The sequence below is a fragment of the Glycine soja genome, chromosome 20 (assembly GCF_004193775.1).
Source record: "Glycine soja cultivar W05 chromosome 20, ASM419377v2, whole genome shotgun sequence".
Lineage (NCBI taxonomy): Eukaryota > Viridiplantae > Streptophyta > Magnoliopsida > Fabales > Fabaceae > Glycine > Glycine soja.
The window spans coordinates 48,082,525-48,106,152 of NC_041021.1; the positions used below are offsets into that span (position 1 = coordinate 48,082,525).

Genomic DNA, 23,628 nt, shown 5'->3' on the forward strand with positions numbered 1-23,628 from the left:
TATATGGGTGTGAGTCCCTCAAAAACAAAATTATATGGGTGTGAAGAAGGCTGTTGGTGCTTATACATTTCAGCACATGTTTGACATATTAAATTATGGGTGTCCTTATGCTGCTAGGTGCTTTCCAAGTCAAAACACAACTTCTTTGACATATTAAATTTTAATATTTAAGTTTTTGAGTTGTTTACGTCTTTTTCTTTCACTATACCGTACACGTCCCTAAACAAACATTACTAGTTTACTTAGTTTAATAGAATAAGTAAACTTATAAATGAATGCTCGAGATTGTGTATAATTAAGGTATTTTAGTTAATAAATTTTAAACAACTTTAATTTGTCTTTGACTTTACAAAAAACCATTCATTTTAGTTCTTTTTTCTTTAATTTGTTTTGTACTGTTATTTTACACATATAATCCTTAAAAAAAACTGTTGTTTTACATTAAAAAAGAGAGTAAAGAGAGTAAAGTGAACAACATATTGTGTAAAGTTAAGATTAACATTTAAATCTTAAGGACTAAAATGCCTGACTCATATTCAAAAACTCATTCATAGTCGTCTATTCTTAATATAAACTTAATTTGTCACTATCGAAAAAGAATTACCAAAAAAGATATATATAGATCTAATAATTTATTATTGAAAAAGTATAAAAACTTAACAATTATTATCTCGTGTCATCAGTCAATTTCGACTCCACCATTCTAATATCAAGTTGACTTGCAATACTCTATTGATGTGCATTCACAGTGCTCCTACGAATCTAGATAAAACATATCTCAATTTTGGTTATGACTCTTATCTCTTTTCTACTCGTCAATTTTTTCCTCCTTATCTTATGTTGTTTCTGAGTTTCAACGTCGTCTTTCAAAGGTTTTCATCATTAATTTTACGGATCGAATTCGAGGTTCTTCAATATTATTGTAACTACATGAGTGCGTCGTCTTGTCGATCTGGCTCATGCACATTCGACAGTCACCGAATGTGAAATTCCTTACGTGTCAACTTACATGCAATCAACTTTCATATAGTTTTATTAATTAATTTCACAACATTTTATTGACCAATGTGTGATTAGGTATAGGATTCGAGAAATTAAAAGCATTATTGTTCCGGGCTAAATATTAAATAATAATTAAAGGGCAAACCACTATCTTGATCAACTTTCTATTTCCTTTTAAATTTTTCTTTCTAAATTTTGGCCAACTCCTTTTTCAATCATTTTTTGCATTTTCATGTGTACACTATCCCATCCCCCACTATGTAGTTTGCCAACTATTCCCCACTATATAAGGCTCTTAATTTTTGGGTATTACATATCACAAACCCAACTTCAGTATTCCTCTCACTACGTACACAACCTATATATAAGTGTCTGTGTTTTTTCAAAATGTTGTACAAATCATCTGTGAGGCCTTTAAAGGTGGTCATGGCTAATTTGCTTACAGTGTTTTTGCTAATTGAGGTGTTTGCATATGGCTACAGTTACGGACAATATGGCTTAAACACGAATTACTACTTGATGAGCTCTTGTCCTTTTGTTGAACCTGTTGTTAAGAACATTGTCAACAGAGCTTTGCAGGATGATCCCACCCTAGCAGCTGGTCTGATTAGAATGCACTTTCACGACTGCTTCATTGAGGTTTCTTCTCTCTCTCTCTCTCACACACTCACTCAGTACAGAAAGTTCACTCACATATGGATGTACTAGCACACTTTGCATGTTTTAAAGGGAAAAGAGATTTTGTCATTTTTAATTGTAGTTGCATTTTTAAATAGTGTATGGTTTCTTTTAAAAAGGGAATAAATTGCATATGAAAAGGTTGAAATCGAGTTGCTAATCCTATTGGATATAAAATTGATGTGTGTAAAAAAGGAAACAAAAATCATAAATTAAAAAACTTATATATGTCATGTAAAAATTAATTGAAATCAATAAATAAGTAAACGATAATTCTAGACCACTTAATAATTTCTCATAAGAAAAAATAAATAAAAAAATAACTAATATTTGATTGTATTTACAGCTGCGGTTAATATATAGCAATACGAAAAATACTAAATATACACCCGTTTTCTCTTCCACTCCATTTTTACCTCATTTTCATCTCATTTATTTTTTTATTTGTCTCTCTATTATTATAACTATAAAAAAAATCTATATCTTTCTTTTACTCATACACCCAAAAAAAAAGAAGTATCATTATTCTAGCAATATAATTTGAAAAATATAGCCTCCAATCTGCCTTCTACGTCATACTCTCTTAATAATATTTTATTATCACAAGTTTTAGTGTAAGTCATTAAATAACAGTATAGCACTTTAGTTTCACTATAATTTTTAAATAATTCAAACGAGTCTGCAACAGAGTTTCTAAAGATATAGTGCAAATATAATTAATCTTTGAGAACTACATACGTACACTATATTATTTCTTAGAATATATGAGTGGCCAATACGTGAAAGTGGTTACTCAACTATTTCTTGTCGCTACAATGTTCACCACTGAAAGATGTAGTGTTGTGCATGTGTTTCAACAAAGGACAAACCGGATTAAATAGTTGCATATCCACATTATTATATAGTACTTCAGAGTATTGACACATGCATCAAAATTGCTTATTATTTTGGTATTAGGGATGCGATGGCTCTGTTCTGATTGACTCCACTAAGGATAATACAGCAGAAAAGGATTCTCCAGGGAATTTGAGCCTGAGAGGCTTTGAAGTCATAGATGCCATCAAAGAAGAGCTTGAAAGACAATGCCCTGGGGTGGTTTCATGCGCTGATATTCTTGCCATGGCTGCTAGAGATGCAGTTTTCTTTGTAAGATATTCAACTTAAATAATACATTACTGTTTTCTTTGTAACTAATTTCCCTTTTTCTCTTTTGTGGTGCAATGAAGTAGTTTATTGATGTAACGTGGCTTGAAATTGATTATGATTATGAAATATGAACAGGCTGGAGGCCCAGTGTATGACATACCTAAAGGAAGAAAGGATGGAAGAAGATCCAAAATTGAGGATACTATCAATTTGCCATTCCCTACTTTCAATGCCTCTGAGCTCATTAAGTCGTTTGGTCAACGTGGTTTTTCTGCACAAGAGATGGTTGCCCTCTCTGGTAAGCACTCGCCTATATATTTATAAGTTTTGCTATCTTTTTATGTTGAATAATTTCATTGTAAACTTATTTCAAAATCAATAAAGCTTTCAGTACCGGCTTTGGTTAGCCTTATATATGTTTAATTCTTTTCCTATTTTGTTAAATATGTATAGGTTTAATTTGATAGAATCTCGTTACATCATCTGTTAACTATGTAACCAGTTGATGGAAAAAAAGTTTAAAGACTTTAATAATGTCACTAATTTGGGATGATAAATGAATCCTTTTAGCCAATTGAAAGTTGAATTTGAATGAATCAGCACATTTAGGATTCGGATTAAAATTTATCCGATCCATTCATTTTGTCACCCTTTGGCCTTATCACTAATATATGGCTAAAGGTTTGTCAAAATTTCAATTGGTAACATCAAACATGCATGGTTACTAAAAACCAGCTTGTATAACTTGTAGACTTGTACGGTTGTACCCATATCCAGGATGCATGGAAATGATAGAAACCCATGTAACAAGCACTTTACCAATTCACTAGCTAGAAAGTAGAAACATGTCATTATTTAATCACATATACAGTCTAAAAACAAATTAACTAATGAGATGTTGGGCACTTGGCTCACATATGCAGGGGCTCATACACTAGGAGTGGCAAGGTGTGCTTCTTTCAAGAACCGATTGAAACAAGTGGATCCAACTTTGGATGCACAATTTGCCAAGACACTAGCGAGAACATGCAGTTCCGGCGACAACGCACCGCAGCCATTCGATGCCACGAGCAACGATTTTGACAACGTTTACTTCAACGCTTTGTTGAGGAGAAATGGGGTTCTTACATCAGACCAAACACTCTACAATAGCCCCAGAACCAGGAACTTTGTGAATGCTTATGCATTCAACCAAGCCATGTTCTTCTTTGATTTCCAACAAGCTATGGTCAAGATGGGCCTGCTTGATGTCAAAGACAATTCCAACGGTGAAGTAAGAGAAAATTGCCGCAAAATAAACTGAATCAATTGAGGGTTTGTGATGGTTTTAGCTTTAAGGCAAACTCCAAACACTAGTTAAAAGTACATTGCATGCATAGTATATGTATAAATGTGTATGCTTAACTAGTACCTAGCTCTATTTTGTATCCGTTGGGTGTATTAACATTTCTAGTTGTAATCCTTAATCATCAATATATTTCCTATATATGTGGTGTGGAAGTAACTCATCAATGGCTTTCAAGATCTCATTAGTATAAAGATAAAATAACTAAAGTTTTAGATCCACACAAAAAAATATTTATTAGTTTGGTAAGTAAAAAAGTTTGACAAATAACTTTTTTATTTAAAATAAAAAAAATTACTCAATTTTATTTTGGATCTCACTTTCTATTTGTCAGCCCTGACTAGATTGATTTATTTTCAAAAGTTATTTTTTTTTTGGTGTGTGTGAAAAAATTAAAGAATGCTTGAGTTAAATAACTAAGTATATAATATCCCCATAAACAAATTCATATAAAAATTTAATTAGTCTCTTCAATTTTGCTGCTGGGATATATGAAGATATGGATTTCTTCCGTAAGAATGATATATTCATTCATTTGGGTGGACATAATTTGAGTGATGTTTCTCAATTTGAAAATCTGTCAAATATGGTGTCCCTAAGTGTTTCTTTGAGCCCTTTTATGATTCTATCATACAAAGCGATTCAGAACTTGACAAATGACTAGCAATCCAAAAAATGTCTTGTTAAAGCGTCTCTTTCGAAAAATTTCGAGAATCTCGCACTTATCTTAATCAAATGTCTATATTGCTAAAACTATATATCCAATTGCCGTTGCTGTCAATAAAGATGTATATATAGTATAGACATGGAGAGACGGCCTCCGTAAGGATTTTGGCATTGGGCTTGAAAATAACATTTTGGACTTTAAAAAGAGTTTTTGGGCTTCGGCTTGCATGGAGACTGGCTTTTGTTTCCTGCACCTCCAATTCCATTTCCAAAAGTCTATGCCAAAATAAAAATTTGCATTTTAAAACAAATTTTCCAAAATACAATAGGAGGAGGTGCAAAATATAATAGTGAAAGTGGAGGATGCAATAGCCATGAAGGCTTTGTACCTAAGTTGAAAGATAATTACTTAACGTGTCAACATATTTGCTTTGGTGCACTCCAATTGCATTATGGATTGGACAATTGTAATACAATTGGGATGCATCAAATCAAATAAATTAATGCACTAAGTAATTATTGAGTTGGAATCATTTGAACTATAAGACTTAGGTTGTTGCTTATTGCACCTCTAATTATTATAGGTACAGGAAGTAATGATCTAAGACTTGAATTGTATATTTTGACCAAAATAAAAACACTTTAGGTTTATATACTTTGACCAATTGGTTTTAATTAATCATTTGCAAAGTTAAAGAATAATCAACATTTATTAGTCATTTTCTATATTACCGTGGGCTAGTTAGAGGAAAGAAGGTAAAAATAAATTAAAAAATTGCAGATGTTTTGGCTTGCAGCAATTTGGTGGAGTATTTCGTTGTCTTGTAATATATTTTATCTAGTAATGATAAGTTTTGATTTCTTATCTATTATGGGTCTCATTAGGATTAGAACTTATTCTTGGATTTCTTGTCAATGTTGGTACATCTAGTACATGTTTTTCATATTGGTGTATGTATGCTATAGAATGTATTAGATCATTATATTAATTATGTATAATTAGATGAGTTGATTATCCCCGGAACTAATTAAGGTTAGAATAAGTTTCAAGACTCAATAAATATTTATTGATTATTCACTAATAAGATCTTCACCATAATGAAAATTAAACACATTCACTTTCTTGTGAGATATAATTTAATTTCTTACCAATTACACCGTCCTAGATTGAAAAAAAAAAAAACTAAACATTATTAATTTTTCATTATCTTTTTCTCTCACCTTTTATCTTTGGTAAGAAGTTTAAGATAATTGTCTTGATGCGAATCTTATTCTAAACTGTTTTAATAATGCATTGATCATATCATGGTATGCCGAAAATAAAGGAAAGAAATCAAGATCTGCTGTCAAGAAAAACCACCAGCCACCTTATATAATAATGAACTTTCAAGGTTTTTTTTTTCTTTCGTAATTTTTGGAAACTAAAGATATTTATCTACAGTCAAAGATCAATCCTCTTTAAGTATAGAGATAACTGAAGTATCCTTTGTTCGTCTTAAAAGTATTGTTCATACAAATTACTAAAAATTGAACCTTAATTTTGCATATATACTTAAGAAATCTAACTATATGTGTCAAATATATTTTGTTAATCAGTAATGAAATTCTTAGTTATCAAATGTTGTTGCTTTTCTATATCATACTACATGGATCATGGAAACATCAATTAATGCCTATGATTATCATAATTAAAACCTAATTGTATTTTAATCCCCCTCTTTTTTATACTATTGGTATCCTAAGCTTTAAGCTTAACATTAATCTTACCGGTGATATCTGCATTCCATTTATGGGGCTCAAATTACGGAAGTTAATTTCTTTCTGCGCATGCGCCCCCCTTCAAAGTTTTTTTTTTATCAATTCCACTCAGCAAGATTTAGCAATTCTTTTCTTCACGTCTGGAACTATTAGTCAATGAAGTGTAACAAAAATCTCAAGTATTATAAGGCCTTATGCACGCGTAGTTTCATAAATAAAAAACAAATTTTTATATATTTATTTTTAAAACTTGTTTTAGTAGAAATGCTTCATACTTATATTAAAAAAAGTACAATATACTCCCTTCGGACCTAAACATAAGTAACAAAAAAAATAATTTTAGATTTAAATATAAATAAATCCTAATTAACTTTTATCTATTATATCTTTCATTTAATAAAATCTTATTTCTGTAAATCATCTATTCTATTTTACAAATATTACTATAAAGAATATTTAAAAAAAATAAATTAAATGTTATTATCTAAAATTTTTAATTTATGCGTATGATATATACTTATATTTAGATAGGGGAGTATATGTTTACGAGAAGTAATAATCACAAATACTGCTTGCCAGTACTATTTCAATAACGAAGGCTATTGCAAGTTAACAACTAATATAATTAAGACACATAGCACAAAATTGAAAGGAAAAAAAATAAAAAAAGAGTTATCAAAGTATGCAACGAAATAAGATCAGCCCAATAGATGACTCAGCTGGGTGTTGTTTAATGAAGCGTGAGAGTTTATTTAGGGATTGTTGAACATCGGTCCAAGAGAAAGAATATTCTAAGGTAAATTTTCGATCTCCGGCGGTTTTCTGCAAACCATATTTTGTGTAATCAATTGCAAAGATTTTGAACTTCAAGTGAATATTTATATGAGATGGTGAAGCAAATGAGATAGAATATGTACTTGGTATTTTGCTATATTCTTACCTATATATACTTTCTGCGTGCGTTATGGTGTGCGAGAAACACTTATGTATCAAATCCTTAATTAAGGGTCGTAAGTCAGTGTTAATTTTGAAACGAACGAAATCCTATATACACAATCTCTCTTCAAATATATAAGATAAATCTATAACTATATATATTAAGGGAATATAAATGTTTGGTGTACATCTTTTTATCTTATTTTATTCTTATAACTACTTATCTAAAGGACTATTTCTCTCTCACTATTTTATTTTCCTTTTCCTCTCTTGTCTTTTTTTTTTTTTTTGCACGCTCTAAATCATCCGTTATTATTTAACTTTCATATATCTCTTCTATTTTATTTTATTTTTTATCTTTTAAAAAATGTAAAGAGACATGGAGTGATTCTTTTTTCCTAGTGTATAATTAAATTAATTAAAATATATATGCATAAAATAGCCACATAAATCAATTTTTATTTTATTCATTATATTTGGGTATTGTCACATAATATTTAGAGAAATAACAAATAATATATAAAATGTTTTTTAAATCATTATTTTGCTCTCAGTGTTCATGTGACCATTTAGTGACTTTATGATTCAAATGCTCATTAGAAGAGACACACTCACATTTAATATCTGTGTTTAGAAATAATTAAATGTGAGAAATTAAAAAAAAAATTAAATAATAGTTATTCTTTCACTGCTATAGGCCAAAATACCTTTTGAACGAAGGTATTTTGGAGAACGGCCGAAGTATATTAAGACAAAGGTAAGGCCCATGGGCCTAATAGTCCTATAAAATGAACAACGGGAGACGAAGAATACACACTAAGACAGAGGAAGAATACACTACTGTACCCTCGAATAGTACACCTTTTGTAATAAATAACAGTACATTTCAATTATTCTATTGTAAAGGATTATATATTATATATTTGGAAAATAATGATGATTATATATTATATATTTGTTTCCAAATTAGAAATTTCTCAACAATTAGTTAATGTTCAAATGAGCACTTCTATATAGGGAATAAATAACAGAAATTCTTCTACTTTTTTGGTTTGTGAGATTGTCACATAAATACAATTACCTGTAGATAGTGGTAGATGAATGGAAATGTCCAAGTGTACATGGATCATGACTTCATTGATCAACGTCATGTAATCAGTTTTTAATCGTATCCAAATTTACAACATTAATAGTTTCAGATTTATTCTTTTGTGTTATATATATACTTTCTTGATACATACATACATATATCTTTTGCAAGATCCACTTAATTAAAGCTATGCTGAATCTGAACATTAAGCTGAATGAACGGCAAATATTTTCTTTCAATTGATAACAATCAAGAAACATAAGATTGTGTGAACATAACCAACCGTACGTTTTGCAACCAATTATTGAATATCAGACCCTCTAAACCACATGACATCATGTTCTAAAAAATTAAACAAAGAAAGACCAACGACACATAGACCCAAAAATTAATATTCAAAATGTTACATTTCCTCTTCGAAAGTAAAATAAACGGGAAAAAAATAGGAAGGATAGTTAGCAAAACACAGGAAAAAATAAATGTTAAACAAATGGCTATAATAACAAGACAAAGAAAAGATACTGCCTCGTGCTAATTAGCTAGCTAGTTGAGGGATTTCTCTTGGCGAAAGTGTTCTTGTTATTGTGCATCCACACTTTGAGGACTCTTCTTTTGATTCCAATCTCTTGGCAAAACTTCTGCACCAATGATTCATCTAGCTTCTGTATCCTCCACCCTGCTCTTTCTGCAAAAGCCAACATCTTCTCCTTCTGTTCTTGTGTGAACTTGGTTCTGAACCTCTTCTTCACCTTCTCATTTGGATTTTCCACCTCCTTAATCATCATCCCATCTTCGTTTTCCTTCTCATCAGACAAATCAGAAGGACTAATTGAGCCACTTTTGTTGGGAGATAAATGAGCCAAAATTGGTCTTATTATCTGAGTAGTGTCAGGAATAATCATCAAAGGAATGGCATTAGAATCAGAAGACTCTATCTCTTTTCTGTGAAAGTTTCTGTGGCAATTGCAAGCTGAGCACTTGAGAGCTTCAAGGGTGCCTTCTTCTCCAGCAGCCATGAACTCACCACAGCCATCAGTTGCATTGCCACCAATTGCAGCTGCATGGTTCTTCAGACATTCCTTGTATCTTATAATTATCTTTTTATCTTCCATTTTGTCAGCATGAAAATTGCTAGACTCCATTTTGTAGAAGCTTCAACAATATGGAATACTGTTGTTAAAAGAATGAACAAAAGGAAAATTTTCTATGATTAGGAAGACTGATGAGAATTAGTAAAAGGTTACTGCCAATATATACACATATATATGTGCGCGCGCCAAGAGAAATAGTGGGGAGGAGAGATATTGAAAGGAAATTGGAGTTTTGATGGAAAAAAGTACACGAGGTCTTGATTGTGAATTTTGCAAGTGAAGCAACAAATGGTATTGCATACTATATATAACATAGAGGGGTGTGACTGTTGAGAGAGAATTAAAGAAGGGGAGGATGGGATGGAAATAGAAATATAGGATATTTAGGGTATTCTAACTACTCCCACTATCTCACTATATATAATTATTGTGTAAAATCGAATTTTTTCTCAAAATAATTATTATTTTAATTTTTAATATAAGATTAATTATTTTTTATTTATATTTTTTATATATTAATGATAAATTATAAAATCTAAAAATGAATTAATGATAACATAATGTTAATTTTATAAAATTATTATTCTTTTTTATTTATGTAAAATAATTTAAGACTATAATTATTTTGAAACAAGATATACTATTGTGTTGATCACTTTAATTATGGTTTAGATTTGTCTCTATGTGTAAGTGTACGAGAGAGATGAAGAGAGAGAGGCTTTAATTACAATCAAATAAAGAAAGCATAAATGTCATTAGACTAGAGAATATGTAGAGACAATTAAAAAGTTGAGTGCATGCCATTGCTTTGCTTTGCATACACTGTTAGACATCAAGCTTACGCTATTGAAAAGAGTGGTCCTTTAACAAATATTTAGATTAAATTAATAAAAGGATTACCAAACAAAAATTAAACAGGAAGCCGAAAGATTAATATTTGTGAAGAACTGTCCACTTAGAAGAAAAGCCTGTCCATTGCTTTGCAAATTGCAATAAGTACTGCATTACTTTAAAGAGGGTTGGACTGTCCTAGATTTGGACTTTGGTTGGTTGTCCCCACTCCCCATTTGTATACCAACGTTAACGTTCTATTAAGTACAAGTTACTATAAAAGGTAGAGATCATTTTCAATTGCAAAGTACAGGCAAGCTTAATAGAAAAGTCTTGATTTGTCAATGTAAGTTTTTCTACCTTACTTTTACTTTATCTTTATAAAAATTGGTCCTATTTTGTAAAAGAAACAAGATGGAATATAAAAGTTAATGATTTTGGTTCCTTCTTTTTTAATTAGTTTCATGATTTTAGTCTCTTATTTGTATTGGATAATTTTGATTTAGATGTTGGGTGATGAAAAGAAAATCTTAATAGAAATACAAAAATAGAAAATTTATATTTTTTTAAAGATTAATATTAGTTGTTAATTTGTTATTATTTATTAGTTGAAAGGATTCGAATCAACGATCTGTTATTTCCTTTTTTTTCTTTTAATCATTAAGTCAACCTTATAACTTAGAACTTTAAGTGATAAAATATATACAATAGATAATATAAAATTAAGGGTTATATTTAATTTTTTTCTATAACATATCTTTTTTTAAAAAAATAATTCTGATCGAAATACCATTCAACTTTAAATATAAACATTTGTTTGGATCAAATATTAGTGCATCATAAGAAAAATTGTTGTTTTCCTAGACCTAAGATGAGTCTATTTGTTTATCTATCTATCAATCTTAATATTTTTCATTTCTTGCTACTAATTAAATGATTATATCCGTATTAACATTTAACACTGTAAAACGAAACAAAATTAAGAAAATAAAAATCAATAAAAAGGTTTGAAGGAAAGAAACCGGGGGCGTGAGGTTAGTTCTCACTAATTAATAAGTATATATACAGTCTTGACACCAAGTGCACCGTGAATTCGATCATTAGCATATAAGCAAATGAGTAACAGTTGTAACAAGTCGTGCATATTTACTGTCAATAAATGTATACCTTTTGAATAACAATAATCACTATGACCAACAAGAAGCTGCTAAGTCATGTACCATATTATTGCTTCCCAAATGATTAAGCCCTAAGCACAAGTGACAATTATAGGCTGCTGATAATAAGTCCTCTCTATACAGCCGCTAGATCCAACACCTCCAATAATCATAGCCTATGTTCATGATAAATTCATCAGTAAATTGTTTATGAGCAATTGTATATAGCTACTTATATATAATTTGAGTTTTAATTATATCTGTTGGTGTCAAGATTTGACCTTATAATGAAAAATGGCTGATGATGGTATTGGTATAGAATCGAAGATGAAGCAATTGATTCTGAATTCAAATTTGAAAATGTGCTGCTTACTAGTATAGAAAATTAAATTCGTACTTAATAATAATTTAATTTTATGCAATTAATAATGTGATAAAATTTAATAAATAAAGTGTTAGAACGAGGATGAAATAAAGTATGAAAGGTTTTTACTTATAAATCAAAATTAAACTCATTAATTTTAAAGAAAAAACCTCTATTGAAGTTATTTGCCCTGGCTTATATATTGAAGAGGAACTGTTTTTGGCGTGATGCCAAGTGTTCTGGTTACGTGGAGTTCTCATAGGCAGTCCAAGTGGTAACAAGCTTTTGATTTGTGAGGGGCCCTGAGTAGTCCAACGCATTACTTGCATAATTAGGAACGCCACTCAACAAAATTAAACTAAGTTCTTACTAGTATTTGATTATTATCAATGATTTAATGTTAACATAGGGATGCTGACCCTATTGTAGGGTTCATAATATGTGCATATGCCTTACCACTAATTGATCCGTGAAGTCAATGAAGATTATTAATAGCAAACGACTCTAAATGTTATGTTGCATTGACTCATTATCATCAAGCAAATTAAGAATCTCTTCACCTTCTTGAACTTACATATTTATTTAATAACATTTAATAAAAAAAATCTTCTTAAAATACCCTTCATAATAGTGTTTATAGAATATAAATAAATGATTAATGAGAAACAATATTTTATTACATGAAAAATATAATAGAAATTTTATTATTAAATAAGATAAAAGTCAATTAGCATTTACTTATATTTAGGTCTAATTAGCATTTACTTATATTTAGGTCTAAATTTTTTTTTGTTGCTTATATTTAGATCTGAAGAGAGTACATTATATCTTTTTTATATTTTACTGATTAATATATGTAGAGACAATAATATTTTATTAGAACAATTTTTATATATATAATACTAAAATATTTATATTAATAATTTAATTCTTTATTTCGTAGGCATGAATATTATAATATTATTTACTATTATGTTGTAATATATTATAATGTATATAGTCATACTATTATAATATATATAAATATATATGATATGATATTATTTTAATAAATAATTAAGCTCTGCAATAGTCTCCCCTTCTGAATCATTCTATTTAAACTGCAATTTCGTATTAGGCTAACAGTGTCAATTGGGATCTACAATTAATGCCAAGTTACCAACTATGAATCACAAAAGACAACAATTACAAAACTAAATTAATAAAGGCTCATGCACAGTACATGTTCTTGTTTGTAGATTATACAACAATATCACCGTAATTTTATTTTAGTACATGAAACACAGGAGAACAGATAAGCTATACATAGTGTATCAACTAGTAGCTGCTGTAAAACCAAAAGAGGCACAAGAAATAGAACCAGCATCCCAACTATGATGGACAATTTTGGCCTTTGAGTTTTCACCAGCAGCCCCCATAGCCACATGCAATGGGAAGAAGTGATCAGGCCAGGGATGAGCCAGTTTTGCATATGGGGCCTTCTCATCGAATTTATTTACTTCCTCGTATCTACAAGAGCCATATATAAATTAACATTAGCATTAGAATACGTATCACATGAATAGTACTTCTGTCTTTTCAATCAAATCTATGCCAATGATCCTACTAATTAATCATTAGATGTATCACATGAATATATGGTTAAGCCTATGCATATGAATATCAGAATATGTATATAGGGAATGAAAAATTACTCCTTTAGCTAGGTTAATTTTATTTTTTTAATCTTTATACTTAAAAATTACTATTTTTAGTTGTTTTACAAGTATTTTCATATTTTTTTATTCTTGTTGTTACAAAGTGACAAAAACTAAAAAGTAAAGGTTGTATAACCAAATACACTAAAACGAATCTGAAAACGTTAATATGAAAACTAAAAGGACTGATTTTTAAATGTTAGAATTAAAAGATAAAATTTATATAAGTATAGGAATTAAATAAATAATATTTTCTGTAGAAAAAAAAAGAAGCCAACATATACTACCTTCCTTCAATAAGAGAGTTTTTTAACCAGGAATCAAATGCCAGAGCCCATGGAGCAGTAGGGCTATTGCGAGGCCCAATTGCTCTCAAGTTATGGAGAGCACTCCCTGACCTAATTATAAGAACATCCTGATCCTTAAGAGGAGCCAATACCTTTCCCAAGTTGTAGTGGTAAGTACCATCTCTGTGATGAAATTGAGAGCTGGCACACTGGATACATCAACATCAGAGGCACCCATGCACCATGATCATGCCCACCTTTTCTATCCTCATCCACTTTACTGAAGCCCGATGCTTCTAGTAGTTCCTTCACCCTCTTTGCCACGTGTGGAGCCCCCCGGGTGCTGGATACTTTAGCTGCCAATAAAAGGGAACAACTTAATTAAAGATACACATAATTTTTATTGATTTTGGAGATATAAAATTGACTGTTCAAAAAGAGTAAAGGAAGAAAAAATAAGAAAAAGATTTCATGAATTTGAATCCCAACTCACTTTTCTAACAAAACTAATAAATTAACATTTTTTAATAAAAAAAAAAACATTTTTATTGACTTCACATCACATTGACTTTGTCATTATCATCTATAACTAAAATTATGAAAGCAAGGACATGACATAAAAATGCAACACAAATATTAATTAATGTCTTTAGGATATTGATTAAGAAATTGAAAATAAAAATATTTTTGTTGGGAGGTAAAAAATTATACTGTTTATGATTATTTTTGTATTCTCTTATTATTTTCAAACTAAATGATTTTTTTTAGTTTCTTAATTAATATTTTAAGAGTACTAATTAGCAAGACTAAAAATGTAATTTGAAAGTATGACATTAATGCATGTTTAGATTTTGGTTAGGAGAGTTTAAAACTACTTACTCCTAAAACAATAAATTCTTCTATCTTCATTTTGTGTGTTGAAATTCATATTGTACATTGGATTTTACAAAAAATATATTTTATTTTAATCTAGACAGTCTTAAACTCTTATGGCATTCAAACGTTCCATTCAATATGATGGACTTTTTTCAAAAGCAACACCTTGTTACTTCCACGTTCATGTCTAAGAAAGTGTGTTTTTCAACGGATTCCCAATCAGGCATTTAGTAATGGTGAACAATAAAAAAGGCAACAAAAGGGTACTTGGTACAAAACATGACATGAGACAAAGTGCTAAATTACGAACCTTGTACATGACTTTGGGGAAACCATAGTAGTCATAGATGGTCTTGTTGTGATCAACAACATTGACAGTGGGAACATCGGTATCCCAGTGACCAGAAATGACAAGAATGGAAGAGAATCTCTGAGGAAGCACCTCCTTCCACGATGTCAAGAACTCCCATGCTGGAATTGAATCATCTATGGAAATTGTTGATGATCCATGTGATATGAAAAATGTGTCCTTCAATGCCATCTTCCCTTCCTATTCAATTTTATTGCCAATACAATTCACAATTTCTCTTCTCTTTTCGTTCCTTAGCGTACAATGAACACTGCTATGACCAAATCTGAATAAGATATTCATTTATATATAACTTTAATATAATTAGAGGGAAGAGAGAGATATGATTAAGCAGAGACAAAGATAGAAGAATGAACGAAAGTGACAAATGAACTATTATGCACTATATGGCTTACGCGTTAAGTTTTTGAAATTTGGGCACTGGCTTTATTGATTCATTCTTTTTCTCTATTGGCTATTCCCATTGTCCAAGTCTAATATTCAAAATAATAGGAAAATTCATGGGATCAGATTCCATTGTGTTACTGTTATCATGGGTGACGTTCATAATCCTTTAATTTACTAGGAAAAAAAATATTTGAACACCGAATGTCAAATGACACTTAGAGACAGATACACCAAAAAGAGAGCGAAATCTAGATATAATGGATTTTAGGTAAATATTAATATTAGAAGATAAAAAAACCTGTTCTCCTTTAATTTTTAAATATGTTCTCGAATGGTTACTGATAAAAACTTTCATCTTTTCATCCTTTCATCTTTTAATTCTTTAATTTGTCAATAAAATTCTAGATAATATGATGTAATAAGAAGAACATTAATAAAATATTCATTACTTAGAAGTGTATAAATATCATTACTAATTATCCTATTTACAAATCTCTATTTTTTCTTTTACATATAACAAGTTATTGTTGATTTTGTAGATGTGTATACCATGAGTTTCATATTATTATTTTTTTAAAACTTTTTTGTTTTAAGTCAGGAAACACATTTATTCTCAATAAAATAATTTTACTTGGGTGTGTGATTACTGTTAGTTCAATATTCATTCTTTAAATTAAAATATTTGACATATATGGTTAATTTTTTATAGTTTAATTTTATTTTAAATTAAAATATCAAAAAAACAAACAAAGATATATAATTGAAGTGAAGCTAAGTGGGATTTTTTTCCAGTAAAATAAAGAAGGAATTTTCTCATCACGTTATAGAAGTAGGATAAAAAATAATTTCTATTCAATTAATAATATAAAAAATTAAAATAACGGTATATTAGAATTAAATTATAATAATATCTTCCTTTCCTATCAATTTTCTGTGATGATGAGGTCAAAATGTCTAATTTATATTTTGAATAGTATCCTTGCCTTTTCAAAGTGAAACCAAGTAATTGAAAACTATTTGATTTTGAATTCTTACGGATGCAGTCGTATCTTAAGGATATTTCCGTTGACCTCTGAATCGAATGATCTCGAGACTAGAGAGGTTTTGACATCATTGCTTATTTGATTTGTTGAAGCAACATAAATGGAGAAGTAATCTAGAGAGGTCTTTTCATTAATGGAATTCACATTTATAAACTTTTATGCACATAATTCTCATAAATAATTGTTTACTTTTTCAAAATAAAATCCGAAAAAACTAATAAAAATAAATAAGCATTTCTTGAAATTAAACTTTTCCTAATGGATAAGTTTAATTTTCTTATTTTTTTTCTTTCTAGAAAATTTTTCTACTTAATCTTTTTTTTTTCATTGACACCTTCAACAGTATTCTTCTTTCAAGAACAAACGATTATACAAAAGCTCATCTTAACATGTTTTTTACGTGAAACATCATCTCAACATCTTTACTGCATTTTTTAATTTGTATAGCCACTTCAGTATCCAACATTAACTACCACATGTAGAAACGAGTTTAGATCCTCTCCATTTCCTTTTCTTCTATTTCTTTCATTTTATAAGCTTTTTGATAAATAAACGAAATGGAAATGATGCACACTTTATAAAGAGTAACATTCATTTCCTTAAAAGCTTGAAAATGAAAAAAATGAAGAGAAAAGAAAACGGAGAGATCCTAACCCACAGAAACATGCATCAAACCTCCTGTACTTGATTTTAAACAAAATGTCAATTCTCATAAAAAAAACATGTTAACTAATATAAAAAAAAGCTAAAAACAAAATCAACCACTAATAGGACATTTTCTTTTCTCTTGAAATTGTTTGTAAAATTTGATCCAAACTAGTACTCCTTTGATTTCTTTTTATGTCTATTTTATAAAAATAAATTATATGCAACTATCTTATTTATATAAAATAATAAATATGTCACTTAATTGAACTAAACGCCTACAAATAATCTAATTATCATAATTTAAAATATTCTTCATTTTGTTAATCATGTCAACATTAAACTAACTAGAATTCATGGTAAAGAGTAAAACAGAACACTAATAAAATGTCAAAGATCTAAAAATAACAAATTTTACAAAGACTAAAATCATATAATTATATTTCCATAAAACATATTTAAGTCATTGCAAATTAATTTACATTATTCAAACTCATTATATATTCCCTCATTTTGTCATCTCACATAAGGTTTTCCTCAATCATTTGATACATCATAACTGTACAAGAGGAAAATATATCAACATAAGAGCATGAGATGAAAGATCATGACATAAATGATAGAAACACAAATGGTACATTATAGAACTAATAAAAGAAAAACGATACATCATGTTTTATTGCTGACCAAAAACCAAATGCGACAAATGAGAGAGACGGCTTTGCTACTTTGCATAGGCCAATGACTTGGTGCGCCAAAATATAAGTTAGCATCTCATGGAAAAATAAATAAAGTAAACACTAAAAGAATCAACTCGTTTTCTTTGTTGTTCTTTTCAACTTCTTCCTCGGAGAACTATGGTTAGTGATTTTATTTTTAAATGGCTGTGAAGCATAATTTCTGAGCCTCTGGAGGATCTTCCTTTCATTGATGCGCAGCATCAAAGAATGATACAGCTTTCTCTCTCTAACTAAACTACACCTTCCCAATGCCTCAATATCATCTTCAATTGATTTCAAGCCATAGAGACTCTCCCTCATATCAGCAAGTGACGACAGGACATCACAAACTTTTTTAGGCAGCAAGGATTTCTTGCTCATATTAAATGCTTTACTAGGAAAGATATTACCATTCAGAAAGGTGGTTCCACTTGATTCATCACAATTTCCAGCAACCGATAGGTCTAACTTATGGTAGGCATTATCTGGTAATAACATGATGTGCAATAAAACGAGGAGTTCAATCTGTGGTTCTCCATCAAATGAGATCTCAAAATATTCAGAGTTTTGGCTGCCACATGCAGAATAGCCTAACTTTCTCCAAAGGGAAACTCTTGCTCTACTGTGGCGGTCAGAAAACACAGAAGTACACCATTGAAGTACCAGTTCCATATCTATGTTTACAATATCATAGGAATTATCTTGCTCAGTAAATCCATATCTATGAAGCAAAGCAGCATTACCCAATAGCCCATAAGTATTAAATACCTGTTACACAAGAGGAATTCTTAAGTATTAAAGTTATCTTTAAGGGAAGAATAAGAGGTGTCACACTTTGGCCAAGTATCCTACAAAGAGACTCCCGAGAGCCAGAAGTATTAAAGGAATGGCCATAGGAATGGGCGCATCATGACATCGTAAGATGTTTCGCCCGAATGAATTAGTTGGTACTAGAAATGTTAGAAAAAGTGAACGAAAAGAGAAATAAGAAGTGAAAAGGACAGATTCCCAACCAGAAAGCAAAATTCCATCTTATGGTATACTTAGTGTAAGCGAGCTCTAATATCACATGTTTGGAATAAAATCCAGTTAGAAAAGGAAATCCAATTAGAGATAAGCTGCCCATGAGCATCATGGCATAGGTAAAAGGGAACGAGGAGGCAAGCCCCCCATCTTTCGCATATCTTGCTCATCCAACATGGCATGAATCACCGTTAGATCAAGAGTAGCATAGTGACATTGGAGGTTATTGAACGTTTCAAATTGAAATGAAAAACATATTTTTCCAAAACTATGAGCGATAAACAAGCATGTAGTACTCTGAGGTTCAATTCTATGCTACGCACAACTGATCACTTATTCATGGAAGTTACGAAAATAACATAACTGAAAGGAAAATTCTCACCTCAGTTCCACTGCTGACATCTTTTATCATAATCATCTCCAGCATAGAAGTATCACCATCACTAACTGAAGAACTATCCGAGTCACTAACATTGCAGTTCCCATTATTTAACACGGTCATATCTATAGAGGAATTTTGAGCCAATGTTTCTTCCTTGACAATGCCCTCATCATCGTTACAGCCATCAACATCAGTATCAGACTCATCATTAGAGGACATAGCAGTGAAATGCACATCCTCGGCACCTGTTTTATGATTGAATCTAGAGCAGAAGACAGCATATACATATACATTATTAGAATAGGAAAATCTTCAGATCTGGATCTTATACATAAACAAGGAAGCATGGACACTTCAAAATTACAGTTGTGTCATGTTGGACATGGATACTTCAAATACTCTTAAGTTACATTTTATATTTTTAACCTTTATTTTTTAAACTTTTATAGCAATACCAATGGGAATATCACAATAATTAGAACACAACCACCACCACAACAACAACAACAAAGTCTTATATGTATACAATGATTCATTCAAAAATAAAACATCAATTTATGAATTAAACTTGTATTTTGTGTTAATTTTATATATTGTATTATAGTGTTGGGAAATCGAGAGGGATAAATATGGAAGAGATTCATACCAATGGACCACGAGCAACCATACAAGTGAACCGGACACTATACCTTAAGACTCAAGTTTATGGGTCTTCTCTTCACTTACATATGGTGTTCAACTTTTTTATTTCTACTCTATGTTGGACTTCACCTCACACTTGTACTTCAACAATCTCCCCTCAAGTGTGAATCTCTGTCACATGGTAGTCTCTCCATCGAGCGGAAGCCTATTATCATCGGCTCTAATATCAATTGTTGGAAAATCGAGGGGAGTAAATATCAGAGATATTTACACCAATGGATCATGAGCAATCATGTAAGTAAATCTAACACTACACCTTAACCCAAAACCTTAAGGCTCAGATTTATGGATTTTCTCCTCACTTATATGATGTACAACTTTTCCATTTCTACTTGATGTGGGACTTCACCTCACACTTGTACTCCAACATATAATCTGTGGTGTCCTACTATTTTTAAAATTATCTATTGCCCATGTCATATTGTATATGTATCATGTGTTGTATTTGTGTTTTCTAGCACAGAAATCACTTTATGAAAATTACACATACTCTCAGTCTCTTTGGAAAGGTTTTTTTATTATTGTTTATCTAAAATAAAAACATAATGGGATATTGATACTAAAGCAGTTCTTGAATAGTATAGTATACAAACACAAACACACATTATTTTCTACATAGAATAAATTTCTCAGCATCTTCTAAACTTGAAAAGGCTTTAAAGCAAGACCTCAAAATTATCACTCAACTGAGATTGAAGAAATGCATGCATCCCTGAAACCACTTACAAATTTGAGTTCGAGCAAAGTTAAAATGTAATAAATGGGTGTACACTAAGACTAGAAAAGAAAAACATGTTAATGACCAGAGGCTTTACTTACAGATCTGCCAAGGGAACCATGCCAAAACCATGGTAATCATCAATCTCAAAAGATCGTGAAGATATAAGACTTTTTGCTGCAAAGTATTGTTCTACGCCAAAGAACTTTGGATTTAGTTTTAAAGGTGCTAAATCCAATAGGGGTAGAATATTCTCTTTCCAGTCATCATAAATCAGAGCCTTGTCTTCTTGCACTGTCTGCCTAAAATTGTAAGAGATCAGAAAATGTTCATGAAATGTAGAGCACATAATGTTATGTTGTATTCCAAAATTCAAAGTACTAGTTTAATGCCAAGGCAAAGACTGAAAGAACGGTCATAAATTATCTTAGAAGTTTTCAATGTTGTGCCAATCACAATTTCTCAGATATTATTTAAGTCTATTTCCCTCATATGTTCAGAGTTCCAAGCAATCAGCAATATAAACTAAGTAATGTGTATCCCTTTCTCTTGTTCAACATTTAATCTCACTTTCAACGGATATAATTGTGAAAAATAAGTATAATGTAGATTTTAATGAACCCCCTGCCCTAGCAAATAAAGAACAGCAAAAAAACTATAAAACCGATTGACATAGTTCAGAATATGAAAATTTCAATGGGATTCTGATTCTAGAATCCAAAGTCGAAAGTTAAAAAAGTTAACTATACTCGAAAGACAATCTAATAAGCAAAAATTCAACCAAGAAACAAACAGCATCCTCTTGCAATTTTCACAAAAATATAAGAAATAGCAATCAAAAAACGAAAGCATGTATTGACATGGCTCTATATGGTCAATTATAATCCATCCTCTATGAATGATTAAGCTGAACAATACAAGGTATACCTGATGAAGCTCAGTACCACACAAAAGCTCGTTTACTTCATCGAGGGTCCAAACAATTGGCACACACTCTTGGTGAGGCAAGAGTTGAAGGTAGCCAGCAAAAGGAGAGTCCCCATCCAAGCTTCTCTCATACATGATAGCAAATGCAAGCCCCAAATGACCATCCAAACCAGCCTCTTCAATGATCTTACGTGCCCCACTGGTCTTTGTGGTGAGGCAAGCTTCCTTTGGCATCTTGGCCACAACATCACCTTCCTTCAACTGGCACAATGCTCTCACTTCAACTCCTTCTTCTGGGGTGTCCACAAACTCCAGTGCATCGCTCCATTCGAGCCCCTTCGACTTCATCCACCGCTTGAATGCCCTCAAACGCCTGTGCAGAAAAAAGATAGAGCGAGTTGTTCAGACACAGAAACAAACACGTTGTGTGCAATGAAAGATTTTAACTTGCAGCGTGTATGGAAAATGGGTAAATCTAGAGTTAGAGTGTTTTTTTTTTTTTGTTTTGTCTTGTCGTGGTTCGGCAACAATGACAGAAAGTTAATGATTTTAACGGGTGAGGGTGGGAAAGCTTCGATTTTTGGCATACCCTTTGGGTAATTTCGTTCAGTTTTCAATGAAAATGGGGGAGAAAAGGAGAGAGAGAAGGGAGATAATAGTCGTACCTGGAAGCCATAGGTGGAGGGAAGGAGTGGGAGAGGTTGGCTGTGGAAAGGGTTTAAAGTTGCAAGTTGCCACCACCAACGCTGCAGTGCAGTTTCTGCCTTTCTGGGTTTGGGCTTTAGTTGTTGAATAGAAATGCTAATTGCCCAAAAGGCCTAGTTTCTTTCTCATTTTCTCTCTTTTTTATATAAAAAAAAAAGTAAAAAAACCAAGAACGATGTAGGATACTTTTATAAACTATAATTGTATGATTAAATTTTTAAAAAATTGAAAATGAACCGGATCCGTTTTTTTTTTTATAGTTGAGATGTGTTATTTTTATCAATCTAACTTAACTTAAACTCGCGATAGATCAGATTTACGCGCAGGTTCCAACTTATTTTGACAAGTCTATACCAGGACATATGATAAAATAAAAAAAGGGGTTTAAACATTATAAGAATGATTTTTAACCCTCAAGTTAGCATGAATTTCTACAAAATGTTACATAATCCTTGCCGAGCTTCCCTCTAATTTTGAGAAGAAGAAAAAACACCTTCTAAAAATAAAATAAAAAAAGGTGAAAGATTCAAGGGTGGAAAAAGGAAAGTTTATTGTCACTTCTCGTTGATAAAGTATAAGAGGTCACACAATGCATGATTAATATAAGTGTTATTGTTGGGAACCCAAATTCCCGAACACAAGTTTGCAAGTAGGTCCAATTAGTATGACCATACGATTTCTCCAAATCAATCTTATAAGTTACACCCTTTTTTTTTTTTCTTGGACTTGCACATGCTGTGGATAATTTCATGAAGAGTTATGGCATTATATGTAATGTCTCTACCTAAAATGAAATTACTTTGACGGAGACTAATAAGATCATTCAGCAATGGTCGCAATCTATTTATCAATTTATTTGTGATTATCTTATCATGAATGTTATGGAGACTAACAGATAAAAAAAAATCCTTCAATATGCAAGGATTATTATTCACCTTTAGATTTGAAGCTAATTAAAGTTTTTTCAACAAGAAAGGGTCAAAATAATTTGAAACAAAGGTCTTATGCATAAAATTTTAAATGTCATCTCCAATAACATGGTTAAGGGAATTTAGTTTAATAGATTAAATAAGAGTGAGTGAA

General features: G+C 30.8%; 3 protein-coding genes and 1 pseudogene across 3 annotated transcripts; 1 reads left to right on the top strand and 3 right to left on the bottom strand.

The window, feature by feature from the left end:
- The first annotated feature begins 1,306 nt into the window (after window positions 1-1,306).
- LOC114403397 (peroxidase 47-like) lies at window positions 1,307-4,334 on the top strand. Its single transcript, XM_028366339.1, has 4 exons — window positions 1,307-1,641; window positions 2,638-2,826; window positions 2,962-3,124; window positions 3,750-4,334. The coding sequence occupies exons 1-4, from the start codon at window positions 1,390-1,392 to the stop codon at window positions 4,127-4,129; spliced, it is 984 nt and encodes a 327-aa protein (XP_028222140.1). The 5' UTR covers window positions 1,307-1,389; the 3' UTR covers window positions 4,130-4,334.
- A 4,504-nt stretch (window positions 4,335-8,838) lies between these two features.
- LOC114401365 (zinc-finger homeodomain protein 4-like) lies at window positions 8,839-9,969 on the bottom strand. The gene has a single exon (XM_028363877.1). It carries the CDS (start codon window positions 9,761-9,763, stop codon window positions 9,161-9,163), a length of 603 nt encoding a protein of 200 aa, XP_028219678.1. The 5' UTR covers window positions 9,764-9,969; the 3' UTR covers window positions 8,839-9,160.
- A 3,272-nt stretch (window positions 9,970-13,241) lies between these two features.
- LOC114401461 lies at window positions 13,242-15,514 on the bottom strand (annotated as a pseudogene).
- Window positions 15,515-17,846: 2,332 nt separating this feature from the next.
- On the bottom strand, window positions 17,847-22,658 carry LOC114401596 (ribosomal lysine N-methyltransferase 3-like). Its single transcript, XM_028364145.1, has 5 exons — window positions 22,506-22,658; window positions 21,841-22,213; window positions 21,015-21,211; window positions 19,494-19,755; window positions 17,847-18,856 (listed from the first exon to the last, which is right to left on the bottom strand). The coding sequence occupies exons 1-5, from the start codon at window positions 22,514-22,516 to the stop codon at window positions 18,179-18,181; spliced, it is 1,521 nt and encodes a 506-aa protein (XP_028219946.1). The 5' UTR covers window positions 22,517-22,658; the 3' UTR covers window positions 17,847-18,178.
- Window positions 22,659-23,628: the final 970 nt, after the last annotated feature.